The sequence below is a fragment of the Macrotis lagotis genome, chromosome 4 (genome assembly GCF_037893015.1).
Source record: "Macrotis lagotis isolate mMagLag1 chromosome 4, bilby.v1.9.chrom.fasta, whole genome shotgun sequence".
NCBI classification, from domain to species: Eukaryota; Metazoa; Chordata; class Mammalia; order Peramelemorphia; family Peramelidae; genus Macrotis; species Macrotis lagotis.
The window spans coordinates 144,565,020-144,577,232 of NC_133661.1; the positions used below are offsets into that span (position 1 = coordinate 144,565,020).

The 12,213-nt window shown below is 35.8% G+C and overlaps 1 protein-coding gene across 1 annotated transcript in view; it reads right to left on the bottom strand.

The window, feature by feature from the left end:
* Positions 1-246: 246 nt before the first annotated feature.
* Positions 247-12,213, bottom strand: part of APBA2 (amyloid beta precursor protein binding family A member 2) — a 281,698-nt gene continuing 269,731 nt past the window's right edge. The window contains exons 9-10 of the mRNA XM_074236214.1: positions 8,140-8,280; positions 247-1,691 (exon numbers count right to left, since the gene is read on the bottom strand). Coding sequence (XP_074092315.1) covers positions 1,620-1,691; positions 8,140-8,280 — 213 coding nt within the window. The 3' untranslated portion in view covers positions 247-1,619. The remainder of the gene's footprint in view (positions 1,692-8,139; positions 8,281-12,213) is intronic.

Below are 12,213 nucleotides of genomic sequence, written 5' to 3' on the forward strand. Positions count from 1 at the left end.
ATGTGACGCTACAGTGACATCCAGTGGCAACCATTCATGCTAATAGCAAGCACACATTCCTCTGAATTTTATAGCTGAGAGCTCTTAAGCTCTACAACCCATTTAATGATAAAGAGATGGGATATTTAGAAACTATTGGAATTTTTGAATAAAGTAGTTGTGGTGCTACCTTCTTGCAAGACTGCAAATTCTAAGAGATGCTGACCATTAAATCCTCAGTAAACAAAACAATCCAAACAAGCACCTTTTGTTTATTACTTCAGATTTATTAGTGAGATTAGCTTAATTCTTTCCTAAGGTCAGTTGCATGCAACACATAGGTTACTCCTTGAAATACAGTAATCCTAAAGCTTTAGTTACTGCATGGTAAGGCTTCTTAAGTCACAGTGTATTTCTTCAAGGCCATGGCCAAAAAAAAAAAAAGAAAAATCAAGACAAAATGACATCAATTAACATTTATCTCAGTAATGAATACAACTTGACTACATTTTACTTTATCTATACACATTCTAATACTGTTGATGATGATAGCTCCTTGCTCACCCAAGATAACTTGTATCCATGACTCGTTGCCTTAGAAATAAAGGGGTGGTGTTGGGAGGAGGGCTGTTGCCATTTTTTACATATGTAAATATATATCAAAGGACAAGTAGGAATTCTAGGGCAGCTCTACTCTCCAGAAGTATCAGGTAAGCCTGGCTTGACCATGGGGAGCACTGCATGGTTGCAAATGGGCAAGGAATAAAATGCCAAAAGCAACATTTGCACAGATTGTGGGTTATGTTTTAGTACAAGAGTAGGAGTCTTGTTCATGATGATTCAAAGTCTTAAATCTGTAGGAACAGTTTGTCAAACCGAAAAGTCAAAAACATAAATATGTATCTAAATAAATATTTTGAGTTTTTACATTGTGGCCATCATCCTTTATTTAACACAGGAAAGGCTCCTTTTGTGTTATTAAATCAACACATTCACGTTTTGCCAAAGTTTAATTACCAGTTACACACTTGGAGTAATGAATGCTAGGGGATACTGCTGTGGCTGTGGATTCTACTTGTGAAGCAACTGAGTCTCTCTCTCACACACACACACATTTTAAACCATCAAATAACATCTGCATTAGCTCAGTTTGGGAACCTCAAGGCATTAGATTGGAACATCTGGCAAGTAAGCCATGTTAAGATTTATTTTTCTTCACTGCATTCTCTTCCACAGACCCATTCATCAAACAATCACATTCACCACAGTTTCAAGTATGACAGACAGACACTACTATGCCACACAAAGGTACAAATAAATATTTCTGTGGTCAATTGCAATGAGAAAATGGTTCAGAATATGTTGCAAAATACTTCAATGTTTTACAAAGATCTGGTGTCTGTGACTCTGGTCCTCAATAAAGACACATCACTTCTTTTGGCAAAAAAGAAAAAAAAAGGGAAGTGGGGTAGGGGAAGACACTCGGGAATGTCTGTCTGATCATTGGACTGCCAATTCAGGTCCTTCACAGCATTTTGTTCTTAGAAAATACAAGATGCCCTCAGTTGTTCAGAGTTCACTCAGTTCAGGTTGGAGTCTTTGACTTGCCCTTAGTTCTTTTGATGAAAGTCAGATTTAGGCTAGATGTAGAGCGGTGTTTCTTGCCCAGTGAGAAGCCTGAACATTGCAGCTGGCATTGTCTTCATGTGGATCTGTTAATGAATTGAAAGGAGATTTAAAACAAATGTATTTGTAGCAGATTAGTTTAGTTTAGTACAATCTGTCCAATGCCTTGGAAGCCCCTCTTTACCTTCTTTCTTATATCCAGACCAGAGTAGTAAATGAATTGAGAACAAATAATTCAGCATGTAGCTGGATTTGAAAATTCCTTCCATCCTTCAAGAGGGGGAAAAAACCTTTTAATGGTTTCACTGAGAGCTTTCTGCTTAAAGTATATGTCTTTTAGAGCGCTTGGAAAAGAAAAATTATGATTTAACCAATGCAAAAGGTGATTTAGAATACATTTTATGGTGTTTCAAGCGATTAAGTTTTTCCTATCCCTGATGCTTTATGATTTTATATATACCACTAAGTGCCTTTTCCTCCCTTTCAGCACAAGTTGATCCTGGGGAATTGAAACATTTGATTTTTAATTTTGACTACAATTTAGTTTTTCAGTTGAGAAGATGCTGGTGCAATAGTGGAGCTCCCCAAAGAAATTTGAAATGTGTTTGTTTGATTTGATGAAAAGGGAAACAAAAAGGTGTTTACAAGAACAAGATCTCTCTAGGTGCTTACTCAGGAAAGAAGACACAAGTCACAAAATACCTCTCTGCTTTTCCCAATTCAAACCAGCAAACAATGGGATTATTTATTCTTGAGAACTACTCAGAGAGTAATTATGCTATTCTAAATCTTTACCTGGTAAGGAAATTGTCACATTGAGCACAGAAAATAGTATAGAGAGGGCAGGTTATTTCATTTCCTGGCATGACCATCTCAGACAGAATTGGGGAGAAGGAAGGAGTCTTAGTGAGACACCTAGAGATGTCTCACCTTCTTTCTTACATCCTTGTTACTGGAGGTCCTCTTCATAGCTACTTCATTCTACAAATTCATCCTAACCCTCACTGAGTTCCACCCATATCCTCCCCATATCTTAGACCTTCACAGTGCCTGTGTGCCCCAGTTTTTTTTTATTGTGAATAAATTCTTCTGTCAACAATCTTCTCCAGAGGTAACCAAGTAGTCCCTACCTCCCTAGAACTTTGAATTAGCATGAATGAGCAACTCATTTCTTCTTCACTAACACTTCAAGTCAACTTTTCTGTCTTCTCTCCTCCATACTTCTCTCTGCTCTCCTAACCTCCAAGTCATCTTTCACTTTATTCAATGACTTTGATACCATGCATTTTCTTTGGATGACATTTTTCCTTGACCTCTTCTTTAACCTTTGACATACTGGTGATCCTTATATGAAGTCATATGAATGATTACTCTATATCCATCTCTCTATCCTCACCTCCCAAAACTTCCAACATCTGACCATTTTAAGTGCCCATCAGCAATGCTGCACACTATCACCTCATCATCATGCAGTACTGCTCTACTGTGATGATTTCTTATCTGTCTCCAACACCTTCATTTCTGTTTATATTGTTCATCTTGGTCCTAATCCCAGGCCTTTCCTTCCATTGTGTCCTCACTTTTTCATTACTGACCTACTTAGAACCTCTTGTTCCGTCAATGATGAACTTACTTCCTACTTTGCTGAGATGGAGGTCTTCTAACACAAGCTTTCTCTCAACTTTTTCTTTTCCACTTGTTTAACTCTTCTACCTATACTCCCAGGTTCCCACTCTATGAACTATTTAGTCTTCACTTCTCCACTTTGGGTTTTTTCCACAGAATCTCAGTTTTAGAAGGAACAATCTATTTCAAGTCATAGCAAAAAAAGAATCCCTCTACAACATACCTAATAAATTGTTATCCATCATATTTACTTCAGTGAGGCGGAAAACCCTTTCAACTTCCAAGATAGTCCAGACAATTTTCCAGGCATCATCCTAAACCTGCCTCTTATGAACTATTTGTCTTTCTGTAAACTATTTAATTTGTGTTTGTCTTATGAGTCTTATCATTTAACTATATTGCAAAGAATAATATAGTATGTGTTTACTTATCCTCCCTAGTAATTATAAGTACTGTGAGGACAAGAGTTTTCTTAATCATCATTTTTATATCTATCAGTGCCTAGTTATAATATAAATGTGTAGAATCAATGAAATTAAAATGGAAATTTTATATATGATATCAGTCAATAATCAAAATCTATATTTTGGCTTGTCTAAAAAAAGGAAATATCTTCATGAATAAAAGATGAATCAAATGATTTGTGAGTAGAAAAGAAATACCAGTTGAGTTTAATTGGGGTGGGGGAGGAAGCAAAGCAAGGATTTTTGCATTAAAGAATGAAGGTGGTTATTTGCTGTTATTTATGTAATTAATTACAGGTGTTCAATTACCACCTTTTTTTCAAGGTCACTTCATTCATTAATAGCATTTCTAATGTTAGCATGATTTCCTTTTTCCATTTTAATAGAAGTGATTTGCAATACAATAGTCATACATTCTTGTCTTGTGTACTGATAACAAAAAAAGAATATAGGACAACTAATGGAGATCCTTTGTAATCACAAAGATGTCACCTATAAACATTCTGTAGTTGTCATGTCTACATACAAGCCATTCTATTGTAAACTGGAAAACTCATCCATCATACTGTTGAGATCATTGTTTTATGCATCATGAAAATGTAGCAAGATTAAAGGGAGGATTAGAAATGAATGGAAGATGGGGCAGCTAGGTGGTGCAGTGGATAGAGCACCAGCCCTGGAGTCAGGAGTACTACCTGAGTTCAAATCTGGCCTCAGACACTTAATAATTACCGAGCTATGTGGCCTTGGGTAAGCCACTTAGCCCCATTGCCTTGCAAAAAACTAAAAAAAAAATGAATGGAAGACATTTAGGGAAGTAATAGATGTTAGAGATTCCAAGTGAAGCAATATATTGGGGATAAAGTAGAATAGATTCAAGTAAGTTTCTCCTGACTCTCTGAAGACTGTAAAAATGAAATTCCAAAGTGATCTCCTAATCACATATCTCAATTAGAAAGAAAACAAAACCCAGGAAAAATAAACTCTTAAGTTTATTGACTACTGAAATAGCAATGACTTTTTATACAAAAAAGTTTCTACCCCTCTTAAGATGGCAAAAGAAAAGCAACAGCAGAGGTTTATCTGGCTTGAGAAGGAACAGAGCAAACTCAAAATAATTGTTCTCATTACTTCTGCTTTTAACTTCTCTGGAATTAGTTTTTTTTAAAAACAACAGTTTCTGGACAATATAGTAGTTAAATAACCTTCACAAGAAATTTAGTTATTTACTATATAAAGCAGAAGAGAGAAAGAATTCAGTGAAAATTCCATAGGGACAATTAGCAATGTTAAAGAACAACATTTAAATGCGTGCAAAGCCAAATTCAAACCACCTGGCATTTCCCCTGTATAAGTATAGGGAATTCAGGACTCAGAAAGAATATTGGGGAATTTGGAGGATCAGTTAAGTCAGTGCTGTAGCAGAACTCATCTTCTCTTACACCCATCCAAAAAGACTCAAAAGGACATAACAGCTTAGTATTCTATTTTCAAGACTATTCTAGAGGAAAAGTGAAGATGGCAAAAAGAAGGGAAGTGTGAATTATAACCATTCCTTTTCTTGCAATAACTATTCTAGGGAATGGTTCCTTTTAATTCTGGGGAATGGGCCTTTGACCTAGGGAATACCTGCTTAGGAAAATGTCAGGAGCTTTCTTTTTTGATCCCAATCCACAAGTTACACAGACCAAAACAATTGAGTTTTTTTCAGCCTAGTTATTTGTCTTACAGAATGACCAAAAGAAGCCAAACAAAGTGTCAGATCAAAAGAATCAACAAGTCAATACATACTGTGCCCAAGTAAATAAAGAAAAAGGACTTCAGGATGTGGCTTTAGGAATGCTACTTGAAAACTCGAAGAAACATAATAGAATCTTGGCAACTGATGCACATTTGAAGAAAATATTAAAAATTTAAAATCTCTCAAATTTTGGTTACTGCTCTACGTTGTGCTCCTACACATACCTGGTGGAGTCAATATGAGTCAACAGTTTGACATAGTAAACTAAAAAAAATTAATTCAGTTCTTGTGTTGCATTATAAGAGACATAAGTCTAGAACAAGGCGGAGGAAGTGGGAGTAATAAGCTTGCTCTTTGATTCCTTGATTACAATTTATTTTGAGTAGTGTTCTCATTGCTGGGCAGCCTAGTCTGATGTGTCTAAAGGAAACTTAGCTTGGTGAAGGGCCCTGGGACTGTAAAACAAGGATCAATAAAAGGAACAGGGAATATTTAACTCAGAGAAGAGAGGGCTTACAGGGAAGCTTAATCACTCTCTTTAAAAATTTGAAGGATTATTCTGCTTAATAGTAGATGGCTATCATTCAGGATATTGTAAAAAAAGGGATCCTTCTTAGTTACAGGTTGAACTTCTGGTTTCCAAAGTTCCTTCCTTCCCTCTCTGAATTCCTCAATCTAGTTCAATGAGTCATAAAATGAGGTCATGAACCTACATTGCCCATTCTACTTCCAAGTAATCTTAGGTCATTAATTGCTTTCACCTCCATTTTCTGAATGGGGGAAAATTATATGTATATATATATATATATATATATATACATATATTTATTTGTGCATAAAAATGTATATGTGAATATATGTATGTATACATACATACTTGAGACCCCTGTAGTTCAAAAAATTATATTTTGAGATTATGAATGTCAAAACCAAACAATACATAATTGTATATATATATATAAAAAACTTTATGTATACACTTTATATATTACATCAGCTTTTATATGTGAAGATGTTATTGACTCATCATCAAAAGGAGACAAGTTATTTTCCCAGAATGTGTGATTAACTTTGCTGGGCTTCCTAACCCCTCTCTCCCTTTCCTCTTATGACTAATGGTATATTTGCAAGATGATTGGTCATAAGAGTATAGCTTGTAGCCTTGAACTTGAATTTTTCTCTACCTGGATTGAAACCAAAGCATTGGTGCTTTGCACATCATGCTAAAGTAATTGATCTAACCAGTTCTGACAGATATATGAACAAATAAATCACAGTTAGCAAAACATATTTTTCAAATTGGCATACTTCAATATGGTATATTTTTATAGGATCATCCTTGATTTCAGCTTCTCCATCAGTCCAATAATCCTTTTTTCTTGCACATTCACTTACTCACATGGCTTATCAAACTCTCAAGTCTTGTTTATCAGTCACTAATTTTTAAACATGCTTAGGAATGTGAAAAATGGAGGCAGACACTTTAATCTCCTCACCCTTCCCCAGTCAAATCTGAGAAACACCCAAGATAAAAGGATTATAAAACCCATCAGTCTGTGTTCTCACCTCTTTGAATATCAATTCATCTCAGGACTAAAAACTCTGAAATATTTTTCATTGCTCCCAGTCCTATGCTACTCGATTGATTTCTTCATCTCTGTGAGGTTGATCCCTCCAAAGAGGGCTGACACGTCAACAATTCCATTTAGGAAAATCACATTGTTTCCTTTTTTGAAACCATTTGTAAAAGAAGGCTTAATAACTTCTTACCATTTTTCTCCTTTCTTCTTTGAAATGATACTACCAGTAACTGCCAACAAGCCTTCCCAGAGGTATTGGACTTATTATTTCAATGGAATGCTGAATATGAAGAACGAACTATTTAAAAAAAAAAGGCAACAAGAAATGCTACCTGTCAAGAGCTCTAATGCTATATCACAGCAGCTGACTCAGAAGCCAGAATGGAAAGGGGAAGGAGGTTAGTCTGCAAGTAAAAAATGCTCCAGATGTCCACAGCGAGGGGCAAATAAGATGGCTTTGGGCTTTGTGCCAGCCTTCAGATTGAATAGAATGACTCAAATCTTAACCTAAGTCCAACTTCTTCCTAGAAACTAAGGCTTGCCTAGGTGGTTTAGAGGTGTGCAAAGACTGCTCCAATAAATGACTTCTAGATCCTATTTGAGGCTGAATCAGATTCTGAAAAAATTAAAGTAGCAGCTCCATGCTTGGCAACAGCATGTGTAGTACAGGCATTTGGTCCCTTAGTCAACAGAAATAACATTCTGACCAACCAGATGAAATAAAAGCATAAGACAATAGCCTAGTTAGTGTGATAATTCTGCTCATTATCTGTGAGAAACTACTAATTCTGATCAGCTTGATTGAAATAATACTGTCTTCTAACGATTTCAAGGTCAGCTTGGGTGCAAAAAGAAAAACTTCCAACAGAAATAAACAAATTGAGTTCTTAGTACTAATAGTTTCAGAGGTGGTATATTACGTGAAACTCATCTTGGGAAAGGCAAAGGTCTTGTGGAAAAGACTCAGAGATGCATGGCAATTCAACATGATCAACCTCATACACTATAAATTGGAACCATGCTCTCTCCAGACTTTTTCATGTTCCCCAGATAACACTAATGTAAAGTTCATTGGTTGTGATTCAGATATTGATATCAAGAGAAAATAACAGAACACTCTTACCTCTCCTACTGAGTTAGACAAAGCTTGAACTATCTTCTCATGAGCTGTAGCCACAACACTTTGTCCATTGATTTCAATGATACGATGTCCAACTCTGACTCCTCCTCGTTCTGCTATCCCCCCTCTCATGAGGCTGCAAATCTAACCAGAGAAATTAATGATTAATTAATGATTAATATGACTAGCAAGAGTTATTCCAAAAGAACGACTTCTGGGGAACATGTAAGTCAACATAGTTAAAAGATTAGTGACACAATGCAAAAAATAATTAGATAATCATGAATTAAAAACACTGCCCAGGGGTGGCTAGATGGCACAGTGGATAGAGCACTGGCCCTGGAGTCAGGAGTCCCTGAGTTCAAGTCCAGACTCAGACACTTAATAATTACCTAGCTGTGTGGCCTTGAGCAAGCCACTTAAACTCATTGCCTTGCAAAAAAAAAAAACACTGCCCCAAATCACATTCAATTTCTTAATATTCTTAATTCACAAACATTTCTTAAATATCTATTATGTATAGTATGCCTTGCCTAAAATGTTCCATTTTAATTTTTGTCTCAGAACCATGTTCTGAGATTAATTGGATTGTTATTCACCAGTAAATTATTGTCTTTCATGTACATAGAAGATCATTCCAGATAAGTAAAATAGCTAGTTACAGACTCAAATATTAAGTTGCTGCCTAAGTAGCACCCACAACAGAAGCCATCATTAGTAATTCCATACTCAGAACAAGCGGAATGAAAGTTGTTCTCCATTCCATTTAATGGGGTAAGGGTTGCAGAGACCTTGGGACATACCAGTGCTAAGGAAGGAATCATTATATGAAGAAGCAGTACAGGATTGGGCTGGAAGGAGAGTTTACCTAGGATGCCAAAAGGGGTGGAGTAGAAGCATTCCATCTATTAAGATTTTTCTTTTTTATTTTAGTGGATTCTTCTTAAGTTGTTGCTAAATTTCATGCTATTCTTCCCCCTCTAAAGAAATCCAAAAGAGGAGGAATGCAATAAACTTCTTTGCAAAGGTGTCAGTGATAACAAATGTTAAAGGGGATATAGGACGGTGGTCATGAGGGAGATATATTGTTGCTATAGTTCTGATGTGATACAACAAATTTGGAATTATAGCTAAAAAGCCATGAAGCTCTAAGATACTTTGTCCCAATAATACCACAAGCAAACCTAAACTCAAGGTTAAAGATGGAAAAAAATGCCCATGCTAAAAAAAATATCTATAGTAGAATTTCTGTGTGTCAGTAAAGAACTTGAAGCAAAGTGAATGCCTATCAATTTGCTAAGCAATTGTCGTGGTATTAATGTAACAGAATATTATTACACTATAAGAAATAATAGGTATGAAGATAGAGAGATATTGGGAAGATTTGTATGAATTGATGAAAAACAAAGTAAGCAGAATGAGGAGAAAAATGTGCATGATAATGACAGTAATATGAAGGAAAACTAACTTCAGATATCTGATCAATTTGGAGACCAATCATGACTCCAGAGGATACAATGACAAGCCTATCAGTTCTTGGCAGAGAAGGGTAGCAGCAGGCATATATTTTCAGATGTAGTTAATATGTTAGTCTGCTTTGCTTGACTATAATTATTTACAGCAATGTTTCTAACCTAGAAGCAATTTTACTTTGGGATGTTAGAAAAATACTTCAATAAAAAACTTTTAAAATTTTATTTTTAACTAGAAAGGTCTATGATAGATGGCATTCTCTTTGAATACATTGTCTGAGAGCATTTCAGGATGAGCCAACAGTCTAATTTTTTTGTAACAAATGAGTACATGAAGGGGAGTAACATGAAGTAAGGGTAGAAAATTAGGTTGAAGATAGATTGTTAAGGCCTTAAATTAAACATTGGTTTACCTTTTTATTTCAACTTTTCTACAAGGAAAAAAAATGGGAACACTATAATAATGGGGAGTTAGAGGCCCTGGGTTGAGATCCTGACTCTGCTTTTTGCTATCCCTGTGACCTTAAGCAAGTTATTCCTCTGGGCCACAGTTTGAATATCTATAAAATGAGGGGATCCTATTAAATGACCTCTAAGAGCTCTTTTCCATCTGTATAATACTATGACTTTCTCATCAAATTATTACTTTTGAAGGAACCTCATCAGGCATCCTTGATTCAAATACCAGTCTTAAGGTAAGAAACTGTATTAATGATTCCAGAGAAGACTAAAGGGAAATATAAAAGCTATCTACAATTATTTAAATGATTGAGATAAAGAAAAGGAAGTAGACTTGTTTTATGTGCAGAGGATAGAATTAAGCCCCAACAGAAATGCCCTAGTCATCAATAGTCTATGATAGAAGAACCAGTTCTGGGTTCAAATTCCACCTTTGATGCATGATTGTTTCTATGACCCTCAGGAAGTCACAACTACCATGGATCCCATTTTCACCAGATATAAAATGAAGGCATCAGACTAGATGTTCTCTGGGACTCCCTCCAGCCCAATATCTAGGATGCTAAGAGCCAGAAATATTGCAGAGTAGCAATATCTGGAGAGTAGCAACATACCCTTTCTCTGCCTCTATCCTAGACTTGCTGCATTAAAGAGGTCACTTCCAAAATTGATTCTTTGAAGGGCATGAATACAGTCTGAGCTCAGTAACTGTTACCCACTCCTGAGAAGGTCAAGCAAATAAACTTGGGGAAAAGGAAATAATTTTGATTAAAGAGAATATGTTTCCTTCCCAGAATTCTCTAGAACTTTGATTCCTGAGGATGCCATTCTTCCAAGGTCAAGAAAACCTTTTGAATGCTACTAAACTCACAGCTAGGTGGTATATTGGATAGATCACTGGGTCTCAAGACTCATCTTCCTCAGTTCAAATCTGTTCTCACATAATTATTGGCTTCATGAGCCTGGGCATGTATCTTAATTCTGCCTCAGTTTCCTCATCTGTAAATGAGCTGGAGAAGGAAATGACAAACTACTCCAATATCCTTGCCAAGAAAAACTCTAATGAGGGCACTAAGAATCATACATGACTGCACAATAGTAGACTTTGGGACCCACAGCAAAAGTCAAGTTCAGCTCCTTTTTTGAACCAGAACCACCAAAGCTATACTTTTCAGGAGGAACTATTGTCAAAATAAAGCCAATCACTGATATCAGTAATCTTTTCCCCAGAAATACAGCAAAACCATAATGAACTTAGGTTTTTTATGAGCCTGAACAGAAACAACAGCAATGAAAAATCTTTGCAGGAAGCATTTTTTTTAATCCATTTCTTAAAGACTAAGATTTAATTAGCAAGGATAATTTCTAACCATCTTTTCCAGGTCTAGAGGCTGATTGTTAGGTAGGGGATTGGGAAGAGGTGGAGAAACAATCTGGAAGGTCATTAGAAATTTCACACAGAACCAGGTAACTCAAAGAAATTGTTAACTCTTCTTTTTAAAGGAATAGCCTTTTCTCTTTAAGATTTAGAAACACAATATTTTAGAGTTTAAAGGGATACACACACACCTCAATAAACACTTGTATGAGATTTAATTGGCATGGGAACCCCTTGAATTAATACGGATTACTACTTATTTATATCTTATATCCTCATGCATGTTGTAAATCAAAGTACAGTGATGCTCTAACTGGCTGTACTGGTGATCAGGTGTCCGGGATTGATATATATATTAGATGGCAGTGCAATATCACTGAACAAAAGAAAACTCAGGTTTGAGAGTGACTCCACATAATTACAAGCTATGTGGCCTTGGTCACATCATATAAATTCAGCATTTCAGCTACCTCATCTATAAAATGGGGCTAACAATATTTATGCTACTTATTCAAATGATTTTCATAAAGAAGGTAAAATGTATATAAGATATCTTATATTCACTAAAGCAATATGTAAATATGATTAGTTTTATTCCCTTAAAAGATAGGAGACAACCTCTCTATAATCAACAACCAACTAATATCTGTGTCTTAGGTACTTCTGACTCTTTTAGATCCTCATGCTTTTTATCCTGCAGCAAGTGATAGAGTTTGATTGGTCAGTAACCTAACCACTCTGCCTGAATCTGTAACATCCCGTGGGGTT